Source organism: Carcharhinus amblyrhynchos, chromosome 24 (assembly GCF_965287045.1).
Source record: "Carcharhinus amblyrhynchos chromosome 24, sCarAmb.v2.hapA, whole genome shotgun sequence".
NCBI lineage: Eukaryota > Metazoa > Chordata > Chondrichthyes > Carcharhiniformes > Carcharhinidae > Carcharhinus > Carcharhinus amblyrhynchos.
This window is the reverse complement of record NC_137347.1, coordinates 32,175,361-32,202,866: the sequence shown is the minus strand read 5'-3', so window position 1 is coordinate 32,202,866 and position 27,506 is coordinate 32,175,361. Positions and strand designations below refer to the sequence as shown.

At 40.3% G+C, this 27,506-nt stretch overlaps 1 protein-coding gene across 2 annotated transcripts in view; it reads left to right on the top strand.

The window, feature by feature from the left end:
• LOC145358004 (palmitoyltransferase ZDHHC18-A-like) overlaps nucleotides 1-11,431 on the top strand; it is a 37,126-nt gene extending 25,695 nt beyond the window's left edge. The window contains exon 9 of one of the 2 annotated variants that reach the window (XM_080211678.1): nucleotides 9,707-11,431. In XM_080211678.1, coding sequence (XP_080067804.1) covers nucleotides 9,707-9,940 — 234 coding nt within the window. In that variant the 3' untranslated portion in view covers nucleotides 9,941-11,431. Of the gene's footprint in view, nucleotides 1-1,617; nucleotides 2,759-9,706 lie in introns of those variants that run through there. The other variant, XM_080211679.1, reaches the window with a different exon arrangement.
• The last annotated feature ends 16,075 nt before the right edge of the window (nucleotides 11,432-27,506 follow it).

The window sequence follows — 27,506 nt, the reverse complement described above, 5'->3', positions numbered from 1 at the left end:
CCAAAATGCATCACCTCACATTTGTCTAAATTAAACTCCACATGTCATTCATCAGCCCACTGGCCCAATTATGCTAGCTTGGTTGAAATGAAAGAATAGAGAATGAGGGGCAAGGAGGGAGAGATGTCATCACGTCTATAAATCACTGTCTAATAATCGATTGGCTTTTGATCAATAAAAGCAAAATAATTGATTTGGCTTTTGCTACCAAATAAACCTGTTGGACTTTAACCTGGTGTTGTGAGGCTTCTTACTACTAATAATTGATTCCCATGCAACAGACACATCATGTTTCTAATATCTCTATTTGATTTGCTGTCATGTTCCCATCTAGCAAATACCACCTTTCTCTCTTTCGCCCATTAATGCTTCTGCACAGCTCAGTGGCCCAGTTCCAACATCACTCTTAAACATTAAAAGATCCAGTAGCAGCTATAAATGTTAGACAAATTAGCTGCACAGGTTATATGAAAATACAGATTTCTAGTCAAGACCTGATGAATTTGATACTTATAGTGTATGGGTTAATAATTTGAGTTGAAATTACAGAATTTAACTTTCTATAAAACATACTTATTCCATATAACTGCCATTTCATAAGCAGTATAACCTGTTCCATTGTGTTTAAAAACCCACATTCACACAGTTCCCAACTGATTTGTGTAATTCTGGCCTGATCTGTAAGTATCACAACAGGAGACCCAATAGCTAACAAGAGTTCTGAACCCACCTACAATACTTGAGGACTTGGATAAACTCTAAAGGGTCTGCACATCTTGCCCAAGGAACCCCATTGTACTTGCAGGAAATCTACCTCTTTCTGAAGATACTGCTTTCCAATTCCGCTCTTGTTCTACATTGAGCAGTGCAGCAGAGACCAGGGTTTGATGCAGGAATTTTCTGATCTTTCTGCATTTGTGCTAGATCAGAGTGCAATATATTTACTAAGATATCGGGGAATTCCAGTAAAAGATTAATTTCATTGAAATGATGGGGATAAGATGTACAAGGTGGGGATAAACTACAGAGTCAGTGTGCACCAGCCTAAGAGGTGGCGTCCCTGTAGAGTAACCAGCTAGCCTTGTTCCGTGGCATTTCTTTTGATGAAAATCTGAGGTCACAATGTTGGATCTATTCAATCCATGGTGTCTGTCACTTGCCAATCTTTTGGGTTATAATTGGAGGCTAATTCATTACAACCTTGTTTCCCTCCAGTTTCTGTTTTTTTCTGTATTGAAAAAAAAGAAATTGGAACAGAGACTGTAAACCAGCACGATTCTATCCTGGCAGAGTGAGTTTCGAGTTTCAGTTCTGCACGCTGGAGTGAACTGCTTAAGGGCAGTGTAACAATCAGTGGACAGTTGTATTGACATTCAAGGTAATCTAAATAATGTTGATGTATGGCTGTTGGCAGCTGTGAGTGAGTCAAGCTAATGATTTGGGAGGATTCGCTGGGAGAGTGAGTAAGTTTTGGGGTTGAAGGCCCCCCAACCCTGGACAGGACAGTTCCTTCTTGTCTGATGTAGATTCCTTGGTGACAGCTGTTGGGTGTGAGAGAGAGAGCTGGAGAGACAGTCATCATTGGTATGTGTGTAATGTTGAGTGTTTGTTCCCTAGGAGGATACTTGTGAGGATTTTGCAGTTTCATGCACGGCCTGATTGGATTTAAGAGGTTTCAGAGTGAGGCTGGTGCTGACAGCTGGTAAGCGTGCTCGCACTCTTGATCGACATTCTTCATCAACATTCTTCATTTTCATCACCCATGGCCATTGCATGAGGAGACACATCAGCCGACTAGCTGCTCTGACATTATCCTGTTGCTCTTGAGCCTTTAACATACCAGATCCCCGAGTGTCTATTATGGAAAGGATTTCCACGTGTCGTGACATGAAATGTTAAATTCCTATTTCTTGGGTAGAACAGTTGGAGCTCTGGCCTGTCATTAGCACAGAAAGCTAGGGATGTCCATTTGAAAGTTACATCTCTATGTAGAGAGATGTTTTTGCAGGTAATGGTATAGACACTGATTAAATGGAGAATGTAATTCCCTATGTGATGAGCTTAGATCCGAGAAAATACTCCTTGCATTCATCTCCAAGTACTGTTCCCAGCACCTCTCTCGTTTTCTAAACTCCTGATTTAAATTTAAAGAAATGTTATTAAATTCTCAGTACCGCTAGCCAAGCTTGAGTGAGGAGTGATGTGTAATTGGCCTCAGAACCCCTGGGCTGGAGAGAGAGAAAATATAAAGCAGAGATCTTGTTCCAGATCCAATGACTCTAACTGGAAACTCGTGACTGAAATTAGGCTACAATGCTGCTAATTGTTGCATATAACACTTTTTAATGGGCAGTGGTGTGAGATATTGAAGAGTTGTTAGTATCTTTGAAATGTGTGTTATGAGGGTGGGGGGATTCGGGAAAGGGAGAAATTTGGAAGGTGTAAACAAACAGAAATAACTTTTCAATTAAAAAATTGTGTCTCTCTCTCAAAGATACATGAATGTATATCAAATTATACTCAATGCATGGAAAGTTAAATGTCCTTAAAGAATGTGATTGGAACTTGGGGGTCAACAACCTTAATTACAAGTTGAGCCATTTTTTAAATGGAGTCAAAAACACATAACACTGTTACTGAAATCTCAATAATTGTGAGGAGTGACACATTCCTTTATCGTTATTTCAAACTCTGTGTCAATTTATTTTCCAAATTAAATTCAAATTCAGTTTAAAAAAAACCCTCTGGCTCTCTTAGTATTGGGTACAGTTTCCATTTCCTGTATTAAAAAAATGTAGCAAAACAGCTTCAAAACAAGGGCACAGTTCCTTTTATTAATGTACATGTCCATGCTAGCGGCTTGCTTGATCAGCTACAAGCGATACGTGAGCCATTAATGTGATGACATGTCCTTCTGCTTGGCAAAACAGTCCAACTGTAACCTATGACTTTTGATCCAACAGAATCTCACTTTTGTGATTTGACATTTAGCAAGTAGCTGTTGCATCCAAATATCCATTGCCAAGAATATTTTAGGTAATTTTTTAAAATTAGAAATCTATTTAGATAACTATTTTCTAAAGGAAGTTGGTAGCGAGAAGAGTTCCTTATCAGTCCTTAAATGAGCCACAGGTTGCTAACCTGGTACTACATTAATAATTTGTTGCCCGACTATTTGTATCTGTACTGAAAATGTGCTTCTAAAGAGCATACAGTCCTATCAGAAATCTCCCTGTAAGCTGTCCATGGCCCAGCCAGAAATAATGCATAATCTAGCTTAAATGTAAATACTGCACTGCTGTACTGGAAATGTACCTTTAAATAGTGCTGTGGTCACTGGAAATGTGACAATAAATAGTGAGCTATCTGAAAGTATGTAAATAGTGAACTCTGTACCTTAAAAATGTTACACTGTCGTTCAGCAAATGTGGCTGTAAATAATGCATGGTCCTATGGGAAGAATGTCTGTAAATAATACACTATCCCTCAAAATATATCTGGGTGCACTGACCTACTGTCTCATGCATGCATGTTAATGGTGCCTTGTTGAATTGGTGATGGGCTGTAAAACGTGCAGGGTCCCACCCACCATCCTTGAGAAAAACAGGCTGAGAACGTGCGGTACTACTCGACACAGAGGGTGTCCCAGGCTGACACATCAGTACTATTCGGAGACTATAGTTCCAGTTTATAATGGCTCTGGTCTTACAGTTTCATGCCGACCTGAGTTGTGTTGTCCAAAATCCCAACTTGTCTAAACAACCCATGCTTGGGTTTGCTGTTGGCTGCCATGTGCAGGCCAAATCTATAGGGAGATCATGGAACCATAGAACATTATACTACAGAAACAGGCCTTTTGGCCCTTGACTCTGTCGAACCATTCTTCTGCCTAGGCCCACTGACCTGCACCTGGACCATATCCTCCACACCCCTCTCATCCATGTACCTGTCAAAGTTTTTCTTAAATGTTAAAAGTGAGCCTGCATTCACCACTTCATCTGGTAGCTCATTCCACTCTATGTGAAGAAGCCCCCCACCAATATTCCCTTTAAACTTTTCCCCCTTCACCATTAACCCATGTCCTCTAGTTTTTTTCTCCCCTAGCCTCAATGGAAAAAGCCTACTTGCATTCACTCTATCCATACCAATCATGATTTTATGTACTTCGATCAAATCTCCCCTCATTCTTCTACGCTGTAGGGAATAAAGTCCTAACCTATTCAACCTTTCACTGTAACTCAGTTTCTCAAGTCTTGGCAACAATCTTGTAAACCTTCGCTGCAATCGTTCAACCTTATTAGTATCATTCCTGTAATTGGGTGACCAAAACTGCACACAGTACTCTAAATTTGGCCTCAACAATGTTTTATACAACCTCACCATAACATTTCCAACTCTTATACTCAATACTTTGCTTTTGGTACGTTAGCCTTTATAAATCACTCTTTACGAACCTATCTACCTGTCACACCACTTTTAGGGAATTATGTATCTGTGTTCCCAGATCCCTCTGTTCTATTGCACCCTTCAGTGTCCTACCATTTACCTTGTATGTTCTACCTTGGTTTGTCCTTCCAAAGTGCAATACTTCACACTTGTCTGCATTAAACTCCATCTGCCATTTTTCAGCCCATTTTTCTAGCTGGTCCAAATCCCTCTGCAAGCTTTGAAAACCTTCCTCACTGTCCATACCTCCAATCTTTATATCATCAGCAAATTTTCTGATCCAGTTTACCACATTATCATCCAGATCATTGAAGTAGATGACAAACAACAATGGACCCAGCACTGATCCCTGTGGCACACCACTAGTCACCAGCCTCCACTCAGAGAAGCAATCCTCCACTACCACTCTCTGGCTTCTTTCATTGAGCCAATGTCTAATCCAATTTACTACCTCTCCATGTATACCTAGCAACTGAACCTTCCTAACTAACCTTCCATGCAGGACCTTGCCAAAATGAGGAACTTGGCAGCAGAAATATTTAGTGTGATGGCCAAGATCAGTTTGGTCTCAAATATTTGTATCAAGTTTCCAGCTGCATAATTTGATAATTTCTGAAATGGTGAAGCTGTTTTGCAGTGCCATATGTACCAGTTTGTTTTTTCCAATAGTCTCTTCCACCTAATTAAGAACCTGTTTTCTCAGTCTTTTGGCTAAGATCAAGTGTAGTATCGACCCGCTGTGCTTGGTTGAAGTCATTAAGTTACATTTCACCTTCACTTGAAGCAATTTTTAAAAGCGGGATCTCGGTCTTTTGGCTCAGATGCAAATGAGATCAAGCCTTGGAGGAGGAGCTATGCCTACTCCAATCAGCTTGGATCATGTAGATCAAGCCCAAGACAGGAGGTGAGAGCTGTGTCTTGTCGGCTTGGATCAGGAATGTCTCAACTTGTTGAGATTCTGAATTGGACTTGATTGGATTGAATTGGAATGAAAACCAAAAAAAAAAGAACCTGCTTTACAGGGCTTGAAGGGGGAGTGTCAAATTAAAGAAAGATATTAAAACTCTGAGTAGTTAGGTTACTTGTTTGGACAGTATCGAGGCTGCCAACTGAATTTAAAATTTGATACTTGACAGCAGAACTGAGGCACCACTGTCAGCTGCAGATACAGAGGAGACTTGCACGAGTATCTGCAATCCAGATGTTCGACAGTTTATATTTAATTTCATCTCCACGTTTCTGTACCCAGGCCATTGTTTGTGGCCTTCAGTTGGGCACCTGTGGCTTCCTTTTGAAACCAAAGAGTTAGAGGTACTTGTGTATAGAATTACATAGGATTGCATTGTGTTTATTGTCATTGAGCCCAATTGGTCTATGCCAGAGTTAATGGCCCACATACATCACTTCCCATCTCACTTCATCAATATACACTATAAAATGAAAGGTACAATTCTAAAGGGGATTCAAGAGCAGAGGACCTGAGCATGTGTACACAAATCATTCTTGGTGAAGGACAGATTTGGGAAAGTGGTTAATGAAGACCTGGGCTTTATAAATAGGGATAAAGAGTACAAAACAAGAAAGTTATGATCAGTCTATACAAAACAATCATCTGTCAACTGGGATATTGTCCCCTGTTCTGGTCACCACATTTTAGGAAGCTTTGGAGAGAATGGGGAAAAAAACATCATGAGACTGTTTCCAGGGATGAGGATCTTCAGTTATATGGATAGGGTTGAAGAAGCTGAAGCTGTAGCTATTTACCTTAGGGAACAGAATATTAAGAGGCGATTTGATGGAGATGTTCAAAATCATGAAGGATCTGGACAGAATAGGTAGAGATAAACTGTTTCCTTTGGCAGCTGGTTTCAGAACCAGACGGCATAGATTTAAGGTGATTGGCAAGTGATGACATGAAGAAAAATGTTTTTTTTCACTGAGTGAATAGGCTCTGGAATGCAATGGCTAAGTGTGGTGAGGCAGATTCAATCAAAGCCTTCAAAAGAGAATTGGATAATTATCTAAAGATAGAAAATTTGCAGAACTGAGGGTAAAGGCCATGGAGTGGTGCTGAGTTGCTTGGCAAAGGGCTGATATGAACATGATAGGCTGAATGGCCACCGTCTTTGCTTTAATCATGATAACCTTCTAACCCTTTCTCCCTTGTAATGACCTAGTTTCCTTGAATGTGTCAACGCTTGTTGCTTTAACTTCTTATGGTTGTAAGTTCTATATTCTTGTCACTCTAGGTAGACATTTCTTCTGAATTCCATATTTTATTTTTTGGTGACCATGTTACATTAATGAATTCGAGTTTTGATTACCTCAAAAGTGGGAGCATCTACCTTGTCAAAACCCTTTCATCGTTTTAAAGACCTCTGAGGTTACCCCCTCTTAACCAAAGAACCTCAGCTTGTTCAGAATTTGTCTTTTGGGGAGCTGGAAAGGTGACCCTATCTGGGATTGAATGTTCCCTTCCTTGTATCAGCTGCATGGATAAAGTTCCTGCCTTGTCAATGTAGTTGATAAACTATCTGCGTGCTGCAAATGAGAGTGGCGTTCACTGGTATGAGGAGATGTTAGTAAATGTACATCTTGTTGTCACTCATGCTTCTTGTGGCAGCTGCCAGGAATGATACAAACATAAGCCAGGCAAGAATCCTTCTGTGGGAGACACCAGACAGAAAATTTGCCCTTTGAACACACTATTTCATTGTGTTTCATACTTATTTTGAAGGTGGAAGTGGCAGCAAAGTATGAGCAAACAATGCTAAGACACAGGATGAGGTGCTCCTCACTGTGCCCATATAGTGATATCCTGGATTAGTGTTGGGCTGGTATTATATTTAACAAGCAAACTGATGGAACTATAGATTTCTTGGTTCTGCAATTGTGACTTGGTACTGTTCTGCCTGGTGTAAATGTGATGGTAGCCTGAGGGAATCCATCATCAAATGGGAAGGGCTGTGGCCCCAGTGCTGCATTTCCACCTAATTGAGACACGGCAGTGTGGGAAGCTTTTCAGATAACTCCAGCCCCTCTCTGTAGATGAGGAACCTGACCACTGTCCCCTTTAGTATGAATGAGAGGAAATTGCTATTTTTAATCGGAGATAATTACACAATGGAAAAACATCAGACAATTATTCCATTTTCCCCCCCAGTTTTAACTCCACCCTTTTGCTCCTCTGTTCTCCATTGTTTTGTCCCTCTTCCTTCACTTCTCTCCCTTTCTCCCTAATCATACCCCACTCCTCCTTTCACAAATGTCAACTCTCTTCCCTTCTTCCTCTTCACCTCTCCTGATGATAAAAATCTCACTTCTGCTCCCTCTCCCTGAATATATTGATTCCTCCTGTAATTCCTCTCCCCTTTGCTTTGTCATCCTCTGCAGGTTTTAACTCATTGCCTTTACTCCTTACCTTTTCTCCTGTTCCCCTGAAGATGCTTTATTCCTTGTGAGATGATGGTTTCTCTTCACTTGTGGCCATATTATGTTGCCTAATGCTGCTAATCAATCAGTGAGCAGCGGTCCCAACAGATTGTCACCCCACCAAGGCCTATTCAAAGTTGGTCATTGATAGGGTCCATTTTTTCACTGTCTGCATCACTCCCAAAGTGAAAGTCAGCTCCCTGAGATAGGACGCTTTGAATCAGAGCTGATGAAACAGGCAAGCATGAGTAATGAGCTCTAATACATAAGCAAAATACTGCAGATGCTGGAAATCTGAAATAAAAACAGGAAATGCTGGAAATACTCAGCTGGTCAAGCAGCTGTGCAAAGGAAAACAATTAATGACCAATATCCGAACCTGGTGAAAAATCAGCAAACTGAAGGTTAACATTGTTTCTCTCTCCAGCTGAGTATTTCCAGCATTTCTTGTTTTTATCCAAGTAATGAGCTGCTGTTGCACGAATGTTTTAGTTGCAAATGCCCAGAAACCTTTTGCTGGAGTTTGGCTGCTGGTACTGATCTGGTTTAAAGGAATCATTTAGTTTCAGCCTTAATCAGGTGGGATTTTTTTCTGCATGAATTCATTCACAGAACATCACATGCTGTGATATGGGGTTTAACTCATTACTGAAATCTGAATACTTCCATTTTCAGTAGCAGTTATAATCTGTGTCACTCTGTGTTGCAACATGGTGACACAATGGTTAGCATTGCTGCCTCACAGCGGCAGGGACCTGGGTTCGATTCCTGGCTTGGGTCATTTGTCGGTGTGGAGTTTGCACATTCTCCCAGTGCTTGTGCACGTTTCCTCCAGGTGCTTCGGTTTCTTCCCATAGTCCGAAAGATGTGCTGTTAGGTGCATTGACCATGCTAAATTCTCCCTCAGTGTACCTGAACAGGTGCTGGAATGTGGCAACTAGGGGACTTTCACAGTAACTTCATTGCAGTGTTAATGTAAGTCTACTTGCGACATTAATAAACTTTAAACTTTGTGAATGTTGCTCGATTGCAGTCGGATTCGAGATATGAATGAGTGGCTTTACATACACCCTCTGTTAACTACTTGTTTGTAATAATTGTCCTTTCTGTGCACAACTTCCTAACACGCACACATAGGCTGTGGTTAGGTGGATTGGCCGTGCTAAATTGCCATTTAGTGTCGGGGGACTAACTAGGGTAAATGCATGAGATTATGGGAATAGGGCCTGGGTAGGATTGTGTTCTGTGCAGACTTTATGGACTGAAGGCCTCCTTCTGCACAATCCAGATTTGTGTGAAGAAATGGTTCCTAGCATTACCACTGAATGACCTAGCACTAATATTGAGATTGTGTTCCCCTTGTCCTGGACTTTCCCTGCTTTGCCCTGTTACCCCCACTACACTAGGTTCATTTTGATGCAGAATATAAGTGTAATCAATCTGCCGTTCCACTGTTGGGACAGTTGTTAAGGTGGGTTAACTGGGTCACACCCAGGAGTGTAATTAGTGATGATGGAACTTCTGTTCTATGCTAAATTTACATAATCCTGCTCTTTATATCAATAATATTCTTTAGTGAGACAATTCAGCCACTGTAAATATCCACATGTGAAAATAAGATTATTCAATATGAAAGATTTAAATAACCTTTGATTGAGGCCCAGCCCGTTGTAGGGTTGAATTCTGTTGATCATGTCCTGTTCCTGGTGCAGTTTTTGAAACATCCTCCATGTAAGAATATTTTTGAATGTTACTAAAGGTCTTTCTCTTTTTCTCTTTTTCCTTTCCAATCCCTTTTAACCTGTTGCTCCTTCCTCTGTTCCTTCAGTTTGACCAGGGCCCTTGCGTTCAAGGTGTTAGATTTCTTTTCCAGAGTACACCCTCATCCCTTTTCTGGACAGGTTTGTGTGCTCTGAATAAAACCGTACCAGAGAAGGCAGCAGGTGCTGTGGCCTGTGCCAGTGTGTCCCCTGGCCACATCAAACCTTCACACTCACAAGGAAAAAGTATGATACAGCTGAAGTTCCAAACTCCGAGGACAGGCTCTTCGCCCAGTGCATGAGCCATTCCCAGTCGAATCATCAGAAAACTGCAGAATTGGATATAACTAAATGTAAGCTATTGCAGCGGCCACATGACCTTTGGTTCTTTTCAAACAGAAAGCTATTTTACAATTGCTGCTTTGTTTTGGGAGAGCAGTGGGAGACATAAGCAGCACGTGCTACTGGCTAATCTGTACCATTCTTCAGCTTGGTGACGAGTTTCACTGGAAAGGATTTACCGATGTTCTGAAATGCTAGATCTTTGGAAAGACCAAATCTTTCCTGCAGAATCACAATTGGAAAGACTCTAAAGAGACATGGAAATGACTGGAGCAGGTAGGCTTCGCCACACCGACTCGATGAAAACCTGGAACATTGGTACAGCTGAGCGACTTGGTAATTGTGGTGTTTTATAGATCTCTCTAGTTGGATCAAATGGTACTGTTTAACATGCTGGTTCGGTGAAAAAACATGTTTACTGCATCTTAACAGTTTGGGAAACCAATTGATCCATTATTCATTGGATGGATGAAACTGCCATTGAGTACATCTCTTGAAGCAGAGATGATCACCGCTGTTCCCACTGAGTTCTGCATCATTTTAATAAAATGTAGTCATTGCTAGCCACACTATGGAGATTTCACGCTAGATACAGTTGCAATTATAGCACAATATCATAGCCAGGTTAATAGTGCCAACTACCAGTTGGGATACCCAGTATACTATCAAATAACATCAGACACCTATTGATAGTTGTAACTGTGCAGACACTGCTTTCACTGTACAAAATGTTGTTTCAACCTGTGTCCATGCAAATTAGAGGAGTCCAGGAAATACTGCCTTTCTTCCATAACATTTGTGTGTAACTGGCTGTGTGCCTGATCAGGGAGTTGTACAAATGTAATAATTCAGGTCTCTTATACACCAAAGTATAAAAAGTTGTTTAATGTGTTCATGTTCACCCAGAGGATTAGGATTTATAGCATAAGTTCCACAATTGCTGAACTTGTATGTGAAAGGTGTTTGTTCTCCTCCAGTGAGACTCTGGGAAGATGAGTGTCTGTAATTGTACAACGCAGCCCATTGTTTCTCAAGTGTGTCACAAGACGAAGTTGTGTTTAATTGGCACCACACACTGAATAGACAAACATCCGCATCATGAAATACATCTTTTGGCCCCAGCAGTGATTCCTAGGACTCCCTGAGCAACTTCCATCTTTGAAACGGAATTTATTGTCTGATGCTTTAAGCTGGTTTTGCCCCGTAATAACAAGGAAAGTAGTTGGAACTGGTCAGTTGAAAGCCTGCTAATTGTAGAAGCTGTATTCCAGAGGACGATTCAATGAAAATGGAATTGTGGTCATGTGATTTAAAGTGGCTTTACCTATAATCTAAATTACTAAGCAATACTGATGCCTCTGATTTATATTGTGCATTGCTTCAAGTGATAAGTGCCTTGTGCAAATACTTCGTATTTATTCCAAAACACATCTGCTTACAATAGATTGTTATCTTGTATTCAATTAAATAAATATAGGTACAACTCATGCTGCATATGTGTGCCAATTATCTCTTCATGATATAGACTTTTGATGTATGATTGCTTACTGTCAGTATTGTTGTCAGGATTGCTCAATTTTCTGAGATTTAGCAGATGATCAGAATTACAGTTTGGGGAATGCAGTTGGTTGGTGCCTCAATCAAAGAACAAAAACAGCCCAGGAGACAGGCCCTTCGGCCCAACGAGCCTGCACCGCCATTTTAACATTACCAGTCTCCCCTCCACCCATGACCCTTATCTATGCTTATAGCATTCCACATTGAGGGAAAACTAATTTAGGGACAATTTATTACCTCCAGTCAGCCTAATCGCACACCTTTGGGGTGTGGGAGGAAACCGGAGCACCTGGAGAAAACCCACGCAAGCACGGGGAGAATGCGCAAACTCCCACAGACACTGGCCCAAATCCATGTGTCTGCACAGCAAACAGTGATAGTCACTGAGCTGTCGTGTTGCCCAGCATCTGGTCCAGTTTAAGCGTACACTAACGACATGAAGTACTAGGCTATTCTCGAAAATCCAAGAGCAGCCCTTGTACGACCCATCGCGTGTATGCCCCTCGTTGGACAACAAGGCAGACCGGCTTAAAACCTATGAATTAAAAGAGAAAAACATTAGTATCATTCCACATCCTCATACATTACCAGGGATGTCCCAATGTTGATGAACCTTATTTAAAACAATCTCCTATATCCTTCCATCTCCAACCCACTCATGTGCCTGTCTAAGTAACTGTCAAACAACTCCAGCGTGCCTGCGTCCACCACCTTGCTTGGCAGAGCATTCCATACCCCCACTACCCTCAGTGAAAAACCTCCAATATCTGTGTTATACCTCTCCCCCCTCACCCTAAGCCCATGGCCCCTCGTATTGTGCATTTCTAACATGGGAAATAGCTTACCACTGTTTATCTATACCCTTCATAATCTTATATGCCTCTATTAGATTCCCCCCTCAGTCGCTGTCTTTCGAGGGAAAACAGCCCCAATCATTCATCTTTGGAATATCCCAAATGTTAAAAAATGTTCTGATGGGGAAAGTAAACATAAAGCATTCAGGACTGGAATCTGGAAGCATTTTTTCACATAATTTGAAATCCAGAGCCCTCTCTCTGCATTCTCCACCCCCTCATCACCAAATTACAAAATTGTTCCGACGCAGGAGACCCAATTCGCCCATCGCGTCTGCACAGGCTGTCCAAACGAACATCATGGCGTAATGCCATTCCACTGTCTTTACCCTGCACCCCTACACATCGTTTCTATTCAAGTAATTATTAGTGCTCTCTTGAGTGCCTCGATTGAACCTGCCTCCACCACACTTCCAGGCAGTGCATTCCAGACCCAAACCACTCATTGTGTGAAAATGTTTTTTCTCTCATCTCGTGGTTGCACTTTATCCATAAAATCTAACAAGTTTAACTATGTAGTTGATCATTGCTACCTAGTTGTGAACAATATAGTAAGCACTGCTGAGTGCTACAGTCCATGCTGCTGCTGTGTGAGATTGAGCCATTGCATTAGATCATGGTTTTCACACCACACAGCCTGGATTATTGTAAAAATCCTCAATCTGAAAACATCAAATTTTATTTGCATTTTTTAAATTGTTCTAAAAGTGAATCGTGGTAGCTCAACTTGTCCCTGGCAATCCCAAAGTTTTGCCTTCTCTATGTTGACTCCTGACATGGATGCCCTAGAGCCAAGGAGATAACAGTTACCTTTATGTACCACCTAGTGGATTTAATGTAGTCTTACATTATGCTGCTGAATTCCAAAATAACAGGAGACACTAACCAGCAGGAACAGATAAAAACTCATCTTTATTTATAACGATGGTACAATGAAACTAAAAAAAGGGTAAATATTAAAAATGCGTTCTTAGTCTTTAATGATTGAATAAATCTTCATTTCTGATTTTTAATTTCATTGAACCCTCTTCCCCCTGTTATGTTGGTGATCTTAAATTTATGGAATCCAAATAGTGATGCCAATTATTAACACACCAATCAGCAGAAATAGCTCTGGTCTTTTTTTGAGAGGGTCTGGCAAGCTAAACAAGTGGTACAAGTTGCAGCTGTGGTACTGGGCTTCACTAGAAGTGTTTGAGTTATGGGAAGGAAAAAGTTCATAGAAATGTTCTGCACCCAGTGATTATTAGCATTGGAAATGGTTTATTGCAAGGCTCTGTTGAGGACGGATCAAAACATCATTAAAAAGGGAACAGATTAGGAGGAATATAAAAACAATTATAAATATTGAGCATTTGCAAAAGAAAAATTACTTTTGTATTTTACAACATGACCAATTTCTGACTAAGCACTTGCAATATTCTTTGCACCTGGTAAAGATGTGTAGATAGGGCAGGTATCTACATTCTGTATTCAGTAATAAAAAGCTGAAGTCCCAGATTGCCCATAGGCTGCTCTCTCCACTAAGGAGGAGATTTGACTTGGAATGTGCTTCCTAGGAGGGTGGTAAAAGTGGGTTGCCTCACATTCTTTAAAAAGTACCTAGATAAGCACTTGGCACATCATCAGCATTACTTCACCACACTTCAGGCAAGTGGCAAGTTTGAGAAGGCAATTCCAGAATCTAGGGAACTTTTGAAAATCACAACCAATATACTTACTATCCCTGCTGCCTCTTCTTTTAAGACCATAGGATGAATGCCAGTAGGTTCAGAGAGCTTGTAAGCCTTTCATTCCAATAGGTTTACTAGTATCTTTTCCATCATGATCGTTTTAAGTTCCTCCCTCGTTTTACTTTATTTTGAAAAATTCTTGGTTTTTTTTATGTCTTCTTATTTCCCATTATTAGTTCCCCTATCTTATCCTTTAAAGGGCAAACACTCACCTTGTGATCTAGGGCCTCTCATACTAAGCCCCCTCAACTACCAGAAATAATGAACCATAACTTAATTGAAATAGCAATCCGCATCAGATTGCCACGCTGTACCCACTTACCTGCACCAAACTTCTACCAAGCCTGTCTCATCCAACCTTTTTGATTCAGGCTGGACAAGATCTAGGCAATGCATAAATTGTCAAGGCCCAGCTTTGAAGTCTAAAAGAATTGGTGCGAAGGAGAATACACCCCCTTTTTCAAAGCATAAGCTGCTTTAAAGTAGATAATATTCAAGGTAACGTTGAAAATGACAGATCAAGGAGAAGTGGCTACGGTAAGTGGGTGGGGAAGATGGAGTATCCCATATGGGTGGGGGGAATGAGTCCCATGTGGGAGTCAGTCTAGGTATTCAAAATAGTTATACAGAAGTTAGAAGAGGTTTTATTCTAACTTTTTCAAAGTAAATCTGATAGAACCATCCAAAGTTAATGATTTAAATTGCTTTGCTGGATGATTCCCAGCACAGCGCAATTGTCCAGCAGAAGTTAACACTTCTGGACATTGTGGTGCAACCGCTTATCTGAGAACTTCTAAGAAGGATTTCCCAGCACATCTTTGGGGCTACGTCCCAAATCTGACACTGAGGAGCCCGGATGTTATGGACCACAGTCTTCTATGTATATTCTGTCCTACTGTTTCATAATTTTGAACGATTCTATAATTTGTTACAATAAAACAGACTCAATTTTTCAAGTCTTCCTTCATATTTGTATTTTCTCACACCAGCAAGAATCCTACTGAAATTGTACTGTACCCTGTCTAATGCTTGAATGTCCTATCTACAGTGTACAGCCCAAACTGCAGTCTTCCAAAAGATTAACTGAGGCTCAAAGGACCCTAAGACATAGGAACAGAATTAGGCCTTTCAGCCCATTGAGTCTGCTCTGCCATTCAATCATGGTTGATTTTTTTCTCTCATCCCCATTCTCCTGCCTTTTCCCCATTACCCCTGATCCCCTTATCAATCAAGAATCAATCCCTTATCTCTGCCTTAAAGACACTCAATTACCTGGCCTCCGCAGCCTTCTGTGGCAAAGAGTTCCACAGATTCACCATTTTCTAGCTGAAGAAATTCCTCCTCATCTCTGTTTTAAAGGATCATCCCTTTAGCCCGAGGTTGTGCCCTCTGGTTCTAGTTTTTCCTACTAGTGGAGATATTCTCTCCATGTCCACTCTATCCAGGCCTCGCAGTATCCTGTAAGTCAATAAGATGCCTCATCATTCTTCTGAACTCCAACGAATACAGACCCAGAATTCTCAACTGTTCCTCATTCGACAAGCTCTTCATTCCAAGGATCATTCTTGTGAACCTCCTCTGGACCCTTTCCAAGGCCAGCATATCCTTCCTTAGATATGGAGCCCAAAACTGCTCACAGTACCTCAAATGTGGTCTGACCAGAGCCTTATACAGCCTCAGAAGTACACGCCTCCTCTGGTATTCTAGCCCTCTCGACATGAATGCTACCATTGCATTTGCCTTCCTAACTGCCGAGTGAATCTGCACGTTAGCCTTCAGAGAATCTTGAACAATGATTCCCAAGTCTTTGTGTTTCTGATTTCCTAAGCATTTTCCCCATTTAGAAAATAGTCTATGCCTCCATTCCTCCTTCCAAAGTGCATAACTTCAGACTTTTCCACATTGTATTCCATCTGTCACTTCTTTGCCCACTCTCCTAACCTATCCAAGTCCTTCTGCAGCCCCCCCGCTTTCTCAATACTAACCTATCCCTCTACATATCTTTGTATCATGACCAGGCTGGCTGATCATCCAACTCATCATGACCTCTTGCCTTTCACCTTGTATATCATGGAATGAATTTCAAGTATTTTTTTTTATATAGTCTTACCTACCTGAGGAGTTGCAGTTTAATGTTATGTGAACATGTGCCCTAAATCCCTCTGTACACATTTTGAAGCCAGCTTTCTTCATGGCTTAAAAAATAGAAAACAAGAAGTAGTGGTAGATGGTAATGGCAGTTTTAGATTGAAAGAAGGTAGGAAGCAGTTTTTCTGGATTGGGATCACTGCTATTCATAATTTACATTGATCTGGAACTCCATAATAAAATATGTAAATTATGCTAAATTTAAGGGGTAGCACAGTTATATCCAATGTTGAGGAAGAAGCCAACATAATGAAAAAAGATATTAGAAAATTTGCAGACTGGACAGTTCTCCACAGAAAAATAAGAAACAAAACAGGGAATAGAGCAAGGGATATATGTGTTCAATCATTAAAAGAAGGAGCATTGCAGGTCAGTAAAGCAATAAAAAAAGGGATTTATTTAATGGGGTAAAGAATTAAAATGTAAAGAAATTATATTTTAGCTTGTACAGGATTGATTCAGGTTGCATTTAGAGAATGTTGCACTATTTGAGTTTCTATCCAATAACAGGATGTAGAAGCACTGGAGAAAGTAGAAAAGTGAAGACTTAGAGGAGATCCTATCGAGACTTTCAACATTATGAATGAATTGGATAGAGTTGAAAAATGGAGATAGAGAAAATGTTTCCATTTGTGGGAGAATCCAAACCTGGAGGCCTTAAATACAAGATAGTTACTAATAAATTCAATAGGGAAAAAAACAGAACTTTATTTACTCAGTTTAGAATTTGGAACTCACTACCACAGGAGGTGCTTGAGGTGAATAGCATTCAAAAGGAAACTAGAGAAGTAAGAGGGAAAAGATAAACTGAGGTTGTCTGAAATGGAAGGATATCTAGTTTCAGGATAATGTTCCCTATCCTGCAGTGTTTGAGGAGGTATTCAATCCTGTTATGTCCATTAATCAGCAATGGAATATCTGCTGCAAAACAGTGAAACACCTCTCATTAGCCAGTAGGCATTCCAAGCTGCCAGTCTCTAACATAGTCTGTAGTTACATCACCTTTTGTTTTGTAATATACGTTGAATGTCTCTCCTAGGAAAGTTAGTTCCATTTCAGATGTGAATTGCTGGTGGGTGATGTGACCATGAATTCTAAGGATGCAGTACTGCTTTCCGTTCACTCTAACAAAGGTGTATTCTGTGGAAAACAGAGTTGAAGATGTTGGAAATGTCTCAATTTTGGGGTAACAAAAAAGTTAAAGGACCTGTATTTTAATGGATTGCCTTTACGTTGTAATGTTACTTAATCTGAATTATTCTATGTTACAGAGGAACACAGCAATATACTATCATCCACCTCAGTGGCACAAATACCATAAACTGCAAACCTTTAAAGTTAAAGTTTGTAGTAAGGCTTACATTAACACTGCAATGAAATTACTGTGAAAGTCCCCTTAATCCCTTAAGTTTTCTCTGATAAAAGGAGAGGTGGCTAGATGGGTAGAGAACTGGCTTGGCCACAGAAGGCGGAGGGTAGCAGTGGAAGGGTCTTTTTCTGGCTGGAGGTCTGTGACCAGTGGTGTTCCGCAGGGCTCTGTACTGGGACCTCTGCTGTTTGTGATATATATAAATGATTTGGAAGAAGGTGTAAATGGTGTGATCAGTAAGTTTGCGGATGACAAAAAGATGGCTGGACTTGCAGATAGCGATGAACATTGTTGGAGAGTACAGCAGGATATAGATAGGCTGGAAAATTGGGCGGAGAAATGGCATTGGAATTTAATCCAGATAAATGCAAAGTGATGCATTTTGGTAGAACTAATGTAGAGGGGAGCTATACAATAAATGGCAGAACCGTCAAAAGTATAAACACACAGAGGGACCTGGGTGTGCAAGTCCACAGATCCTTGAAGGTGGCAGCACAGGTGGAGAAGGTGGTGAAGAAGGCATATGGCATGCTTGCCTTTACAGGACGGGATATAGAGTATAAAAATTGGTCGCCGCACTACCAGAAGGATGTGGAGGCTTTGGAGAGAGTACAGAGAAGGTTTACCAGGATGTTGCTTGGTATGGAGGGTCTTAGCTATGAGGAGAGATTGGGTAAACTGGGGTTGTTCTCCCTGGAAAGATGGAGAATGAGGGGAGACCTAATAGAGGTGTATAAAATTATGAAGGGTATAGATAGGGTGAACTGTGGGAAGCTTTTTCACAGGTCGGAGGTGACAAACTCGAGGTTCAAGGTGGGGGGGGGCAAGGTTTAACTCAGATGTCAGAGGGATGTATTTTACATAGAGGGTGGTGGGGCCTGGAATGCACTGCCAAGCAGGGTGGTGGAGGCGGACACGCTGGGATCATTTAAGACTTATCTGGATAGTCACATGAGCAGACTGGGAATGGAGGGATACAAAAGAATGGTCTAGTTGTACCAATGAACTGTGCAAGCTTGGAGGGCCGAAGGGCCTGTTTCCTGTGCTGTATTGTTCTTTGAGTTATCTATCCACGTCTTCCAAGCAGTATGTAGCACTCATTCACCAACCTCTGTCTGCAGTAATGAAATCTAAATTGCTCGTTTCTAAATTGCGCCCCTTCCATTCATGGGCAGCTAATAACCAAAAGGACAAAAACAGCGATCTCCAACAAACCAGAAGACAATAGGGAAAACTTGGCTTCACTGGTGATTACCATCAAAACAAGATGGCAATGAAAGTGAAAGGTGCGGCTCCTGCTATACCTCTGCTGTGTTGATTTTCAGGCGGACTTGAGGAGAATGTTGTACAAGCAGACTGGAGTACCAATTCCTAGTGATTTTGGAAAGGATCATCAGATGCTGCTGGGTAAATCTGGATAGAAGAATTGGAGATATCTTTCCGCCAACCGCTTGTGTTTTTTTCCACATTAACTGTTTGCAGCTCCCGTATTTAATGCTGTCGATTCAGCTCCCTGTGTCCAGGGCAAATAATCATAGCACAACCTCCCCCTGCAATAAAGAAAAACATTAAACGTGGATACCTTCATTTTCATGCTGTAGTTGTTCCTCAGTGATGGGCTCATTTAACACCACACAGCTTTTATCCTCCTGCACCAGTTGAAGCTCCAAGGACCAGCCGTTGAAATGCCCATCCATCTGCAGAACGTATCTTGCCTTTGGCACATTAGGGCCTGGAGATTATTTGAACACCTTGGCCTCCTGTGAACACAAGTTAGGAATGGGTAACTTGGAAAGCAACGTGACTGTAAGGGAGTTTGAGCCGCGGGACACACCAGATTCAATGGATGAGGCGCAACAATGTGGGTCAGACTCCACTCAACCCGGCCGATGCACTGCTAGCTGGCGGTCAGAAGCAGAAGATCGCCGGCTGGCCTGCGGGATAAGTTCCTGTCATTCAGGCAAGTGTAGAATGGTGCAAAAGCTATCCTGAGGCAGAAAACTGGGTGTGCCGGGGCAAGAAGGCCTCCCTCCTCCTGCTCAAGGATTCTCGTTCACACTCTAGCATAACAGCACAGATACCATCGGGGAAAAATGCATATTTAAAGAGGGTTTACAGAAATGTTACAGGAACTCTCACCTTGATCACCTGACGGAATATGGGAATAGCTCCTTTCTGTTCTATTATTCCTTCTTGCAGGTGTTACTATTCAGACGTATCGAGAAAGCGGTTTTAACTGTCTCCACTCGGTTTCCGCCAGGCTGGGACAAGTTAGGCCAATGTCAACACTGCACTTTCCCTGATGCCAACACATTTGAAGCAAAACAGGCTGAATCAATGAATGATCAGATTTAGCACATCCACCGTCATTGTGTCCTCAAGTTGCAGTTTTCACCGTTTGAAATTAAGACACACATGTATCATTGGAGCGAAGCTTTATCGGAGATTTCAAGCCCATTTTAAAGAGGGAACTTGTTAATTCTACACCAACCAATAGCCTGATCTTTACAATAACATCACTCTCAATCCCTAGACTCAACAAGTCTCGAATGTATTAGATTCCCATACGCAACTACAGATCCCGCTCATCTCCCTTTCGATGCTAAAGAGTTAAGACTTTCTTTTAAGCTTTTCTGGCCATAAAGAATTTTTTGGGATAACTACAGAAAAGCAATTGGTTGTAAAGATCAGCACAGCTTGAAGTGACTGTGTCATCGGGTCCTGTTGGTCAGTGAGGAGGAATATCTCTAAGAAGCTGTCGGCAGGAATGCTTCAACACGCGTCTATTTCAGTCAAATCTGCCCTAAGACCCAGTAACTGCCTCTGGAGTTTGGTTCAAAGAATCTACTGACAGCCGCAAGTCAAGTGATTGCAGTGCACCCAGCTACAACCGCATAATTTTCAATTTCCGGTTCAGGAATTGATTTCTGTTGCGGACAGAGATCCTCATACCAAAGGGCCATGGACCCTTTCTGGAAAATGGTTGATGTGGGGATTCATTCAGCAGCCATATGCCATGCTTGAAATCACCCATTCCAGTAGAAACCAAACTGCGCAAGTTAACTTTCCTAATAACAGAACTGTTGAAATAACTCTGTGCAAGAAAGGAACTTCCGGTTTCAAAACCCTCGATTAAAACTGCATTAAACCCACCTCGGGGGTGACGATAATAACTTTGTCTATGTTCTTATTTCAGAACTGCAATCTGTATAAAGCATTCTTACATACTGACAGTTTCGTTTTAAACACTTGTTTGTAGCTGCTGTGCTTTGTTCAGAACCTGGCAGAAGAAATCAGAATACTTTGTACTTTGGACTGTGGTAGAATGTGATATGCAGCTCCCAACATTTGCTTAAAATTTTTAAATTGAGCCGCGGGGATACACCTGAACCAAAGTGAATCAAAGGCGAGAATCAGGTATGCAAACATCTTGATTTTGTTCTTTATGTATAATCGTCAAATTGGTTTGTATAATAAATAATGGGCCTCACAGTCAGTGAAATAGTTCCATAGCTTCTCCACCACAGCGATGGGAGAGTGGGAGTGAAGTAGAATCCATACATGTGATCCAGTGTCAGATTGCGGAACTCGAGGTTTTCATCTCTGATTTGTGCAACTCGAACTGGTGGGAAAATAACAACTAATTCGTAAATCGATTTCAAAAAGAATTAGCAAAATAGCACTCAGCAGCCTTTTGAAAGGAATATTACTTTGTGTGCTTTGTAGCATGCTCTGATATCTCGCAGGCCATGCCCTAATCTGTGCCCCGCATTCCTGCAGAACATCCCACAGTAGATGCAAGTGTCGTTTTCATTTCGAAATAGTGAGATCAACAATCGCACCCAGCTCTTCCAGTACGTATGAAGGAGCTGAAATACAATGACTGCCAGTAACTTAATAGCTTCAGTATTAGTCCATTATTTGAGAAAGCACCTTGACAAACTTCCGGCCGCTTCATTTTTTAATACGAAAGCATATTTTCTACTTCTATTCAATCATGATCTTACTGAATGGTGGTGCCTACTCCTTTCTTCCTACTACTTCTTACTTCCTATGACTTAAGCAGGATAGAAAATTTTGAAACAAATAATTTTGACTACTGAAACAATAGATTTTCCTTGCCCCTATACAAAGATCTTCTCCAACACAAACACACTTCTCATTTCTCAATGGTGCGAGGAAATAACCAACAGTTTGTGAATTAACACAATGAACCGAGGGTAAGCTGTTCAAGCTCACCACCGCAGGGTGGAAAATCATAGAAACATGACAGTGAAGAAGGAGGCCATTCGGCCCATTCGAGTCTGCACGGACCACAATCCTAGGCCCTATTCCCATAACCCCACATATTTACCCTGTAATCCCCCTAACACTAGGATCAATTTAGCATGGCCAATCCACCTAACCCACAGTGTGTTCATGGCTGGGATCGGAACCACAGTCACCCTGCTGGGGTGGAAATCGATTTTTGCTGCAGATGTTTATTTATCTGGTTTTGATTCTTTTTCCCAAAAATGTACTTGATTCACAGAATTTCAAAAATACATTATGTAAAGTTAACCTTGCACTGTTGTGTGAAATGCAAACCAAATCGGTTTCTTTCAATGAATGTGATTTTCCCAGGTGTCTCACTACAATTATAATTACATTTTTTAATTGCAATATTCATTTAGTTTCAAACATAACAGCTGAGGGTTTTACATGGTTTCCAACATCTAAGTGTATTATGGATATTGGGAGGGCCTACAGACTGTTGCTTTTCCCTGTTGTAGCTGTGTGGCAGCTTCCCCAAGCTTTAGTTCATTCCTCAACATGTGCTCCTGGATCTCAGGATCAGCTCATCTTTGAACTGAAAGACCAGCAAGTTTTGGGCAGACCAAAGAGTGTTTTTCACTGAACTCAAGGGCCCCCAGCAGCAGATGATACATATCTAAATGTCCATCTCTGGGAACAGCCTGAACAGCAGCTTCATTCTGCATTACAAAGCTCCTCGGGTTGATACCCTATCCTCTAGGGATTTCGTTTTCCGGTTCCCAGTGTGAGATGAGGTCAGATTATTGATCTCATTCTGTGTTTACAACCAATGTTAATGTTGCACATCAATGGTTGAAAATTTAGAGAAATCTTCATTTCTAGCCCTAGATCGTATTCTTCACATATTTTCCCTAAAGCTGTCAAGGTTTCTCTGTGCAGGCTTGACATTAAGATTCCGTGCAGGACTCAATGACTACATCTCAATCCATTTGCTTATTTAAACATGGACTAGGCTGTTCCATAGAATATCTACAGTGCAGAAAGGGGCCATTCAGCCTATCACGTCTGCAACGACCACAATCCCACCCAGGCCCTATTCCTGTAACCCCATATTTACCCTGCTAATTCCCCTGACACTAAAGGGCAATTTAGCACAGCCAATCATCTAAATGAATATTGCAATTAAAAAATGTAATTATAATTGTAGTGAGACACCTGGGAAAATCACATTCATTGAAAGAAACCAATTTGGTTTGCATTTTACACAACAGTGCAAGGTTAACTTTACATAATGTACTTTTGAAATTCTATGAATCAAGTACATTTTTGGGAAAAAGAATCAAAACCAGATAAATAAACATCTGCAGCAAAAATCCATTTCCACCCCAGCAGGGTGACTGTGGTTCTGATCCCTGCCACATACATCTTTGGATTGTGGGAGGAAACCCACGCAGACACGGAAAGAAAGTACAAACTCCACACAGTGACCCAAGCTGGGAATTGAACGTGGGTCCCTGCAGCTGTGAGGCAGCAGTACTAACCATTGTGCCACCGTTGAGTGCCCTTTACTCCTTTTTAACTGCCCACCAATTCTGTTTCTGTCAGTTGGGTGGGGTGAATTATAAATCCCTCCATTACACTATGTTAGAAAATAATCAATTAAAACAAATGGTTGAGACTAAATTACCTTCTGTGCCTCTTCATTAAACAACTGCTGCAACTTTCTGAATAGAACAGTTTTCAGGTGTGTTTTCTGACCTGGATATTTTCTATTAAGAAAAGTGCGAGGTTGTGTTTTAGCTCAGTGGTGACACACTTTAAAGCAAGTTTTTTATTTATGCATTTATTATGGTCTCTGTTCAGTCATTAATAAATCCGTTAAAAGTTAAAATTAAAGTTACACGTTAAAATTTATCACGACCTCTTAAATGTCAAAGAGGTCATGATAAATTTGTACTTGATGTGAGTCAGATCCCAGTTGGTGTATTTTGTACAGTTTTAGGCACCTCATTATAGAAAGGGTATAAAATCAATCTAAAATGGTGCAACTTAGATTAACTGAAATATTGCCAGATGTGAGTAAAATCATAGACGCTGTTTCTCATCTGTCTGTGATCATAAATAGTATAGACACCGAAACAGGCTCATAGATGCTAATTTCTCACAATCTAAAAAACAACTGAACTAAAGTATTTTTAATCTAAAATTATTGTGGAATGGATTAAATTTGACCTTTCAAATATTGTGAATGTGTAAGACTCTCACAGTATCACTGTTGAAACTCAGGGTATATAGAAACATAGAAAATAGGTGTAGGAGTAAGCCATTAGGCCCTTTGAGCCTGTGCCACCATTCAACATGATCATGGTTGATCATGCACTTTTAGTATTCCACTCCTGCTTTCTCTCCATACCACTTGATTGCTTTAAACACAAGAGCCACGTCCAGCTCCTTTTTGGAACATATCTAACAAACTGGCCCCAACAGCTTCCTGTGGTAGAGAATTCCATGGGTTCACAACTCTGTCACTGACAAAGTTCTTTCTCATCTCAGTCCAGAATGGCTTACCCCTTATTCTTAGACTGTGACCCCTAGTTCTGCATTAACCCAACATTAGAAACATTCTATCATTCTATGTTCATCTTGTAATAACTCTACAAAGATTGAATGTATTTTCCATGAAAATCAATACTTGATTAGATGGAAATGCAACTCTCAAGAAATCGCATTTAATGTCACACTTCATGATCTGACAGACTAACTGGAGTATGATGGATATTTGGGTAGGAACAGGAGCAGTTGTGTGTCAGCACTCGGTATGTGCACATTGAATGGAGACCCAGCTAGATTCATCTGGCCTAGAGACATCTGTCCCAAAAAGTTCTCAAACTCCTTCGCATTTATTTCTTATACAGTTGGAGCTTCATTCCATTGATTGTAAATCAATCAAAGTCTGCCACACACCATGGTTGCTGCATTGCTGCATGTTGGTGCCTATAAAAGAAATTAGTGCACAGATAAATCTACTATACCGAACTGGATAAACTAACAATCCATTTTAATTAACTAAAACTCTTTTTGTATTTAGAATTTAATAATTATTTTGTAATCCTAATTGTTGTAGACCTCCTCTGGCATTGCTCATTACAAGTTCCAGGCTACTTAATAGCGTGAAGTCATGAATTATTTTGTTTGACTGGCTGAATTTTCCAATAATTAAACAGGATATTTTGAACCAGTAAAGGACACGTTTTAGTGTTGTTATAGATTTATGAGAAAGGTACCATGTCCTGCATTGTGTAGGACTATGAATGGGTTAGATGACGGGAAGGCTTTGGAGACTTAAAGTGAATGCTGGCCAGTCAGACTCAGGCTGCAGCTCAGAACCCAGGCTCTGAAAACGGTTTCAATTTTTATATCACTTTGTTTTGTATGGTTGAGGGTTTAAGAGTTTGAAGTTTAAAGTTTATTTATTAGTGTCACAAATAAACTTACCTTAACACTGCAATGAAAATACTGTGAAAACCCCCTGGATCTGTGAAGACACGTAAGTACAAGAGCAAAATACTGTGTAAGCTGGAAGTCTAAATTAAACAACAGAAAATGCTGGAAATACTCAGCAGGTCTGGCATCACCTGTGGAAAGAGAAAGCAAGTTAATATTTCAGCTTTACAGCCGTTTGATTTAAAAGTTTCGTAAGTTTTTTTATTAGTCATAAGTAAGGATTACATTAACACTGCAATGATGTTACTGTGAAATTCAAGGTCAGTGTTAAGCCTGTTTCTCCCTCCACAGATGCCCCCAGACCATCTGAGTATTTCCAGTATTTTCTGTTTTTATGTTGAGTACAGGAGATAGAATATATAAGTTATTCTGATTGTAATTTTCATTATTTACAATTGACGTTTGCTACATTTTATTTCTATCCTGGAATTGTTCTTTATTGTAAAAGAATAAAGGAATCTTACAGCACCGAAGGAAGCCAATTGACCCTTTGTGCCTATCGTATTGTAAATCCTTTGAGCTAGTCAATTAATCCCATTGTCCTACTTTTTCTTCATAACCCAATAACATTTTCCCCATTAAATATTTATCCAATTCTCATTGCAAGGTTATTTTTGTATCTGCTTCCGTCATCCTTTTTGGCAGTGCATTCTGGATGAAAGAAAATGCATATGAACCAACGAGGTAAAAGAAATTTAATTTGAGATTGCACAAATTTGAAAATGGTTCTTTGGCTGTGGTGATTTACAGATTAGTCCAAGTGTAAAATACAAATTGGGGCATCCAAAATCTGACACACAAATATAGCATTCCAACTCCTTTCCTTTTTGATTAATACATTACCTACTTCTTCAGTTCTGATTGGTGTAATCAGGAGTAACAATTACCAGAATTATGGTAACACTTTCAGTGTGGCAATTTTAATGTTATTGCTGAACTATTTGGTATTTGTAGTTGGGGATGATACTTATGTATTATTTTGTTCTGGTGGTGTCTTAAACCCAAGTTCTTTTGGGTTATGCTTAAGATGGCTATGTTTGCGTCAAACTTTAGAAGGTGGGTGCAGCTTTTTGTTTGGAGGATGGGGACTGTGTTCTATTTTCATTCCTTTTCCCCATCTCTCCTAATTTAAAAAGTTATTTGGTTGCTCTTTAAGTAGAGGTTGTCAGTTTGATATTTGTTCCAACTTATTTGCTTCAATTTAGTTAGTTAATACTTATCTTTTTGTATAGTGACACTTAAGAATGCTTTATCTGATATATCCAATATTTCTACAAATTTTTTAAATTAGAATGTAAAAAGTCTGAAGCACCAAGTGAAATGCAGTGGGTATTTTCTCATCTGTAGATGCTTGAGGCTGATATTGTTTTTCTTCAGAAGATCCATCTGCGCACTTTACATCATTTTGGACTCAGTAAGGGGTGAGAGGGGCAGACCTTTTACTAACTGTCACTCTAAATCATGGGGTGCTGCAATTTTGATTCATAAAAACTATCCCATTTGTCTCTTCATATTTCATAGCAGATCCAAATGGCTGCAAATGTGATTGTATCTGGTAGTTTAATTAGTAAACAAATAATTCTGGCCAACCTGTACACACCCAATTGTGATTTATCAATTTTTTCTCCTCCTTGCCTAATTTGCACAATCATCATTTGATTCTGGGTGGGGACTTCAATTGTGTCTCAAATCCTTCTCTTGACCACTCTAACACTGCTCAGTTGCTAGATCAGCTTCTGTTATTAATTCTTTCCTGCAAGTTTACAGATTTCTGACATTTTCTTTTCCCTGCTGCAAGAGATTTTTCTTTTTTCTCTCCAATTCATCATTCTTATTCAGTAATAGTTTTCTTTTCTTTTGGATAGTAAGCTTATTTTGTTCTTAGACTCCAGTGAATATCATAGCATAATTATATCTGGCCATGCCACTTTATTGACGAAAGTTTGCCCTGTTAATGTACTTGATGTTTTGATCCTGTTGTTCTCTTTGATGAAGAATTTATTAAATTTATCTCTTCCCAGATTGGTTTGTTCTTAGACATCAATATGATCTCTGACATAACTGCATCTACTATTTAGAAAGCATTTGAGGTTTATATCCATGGTCA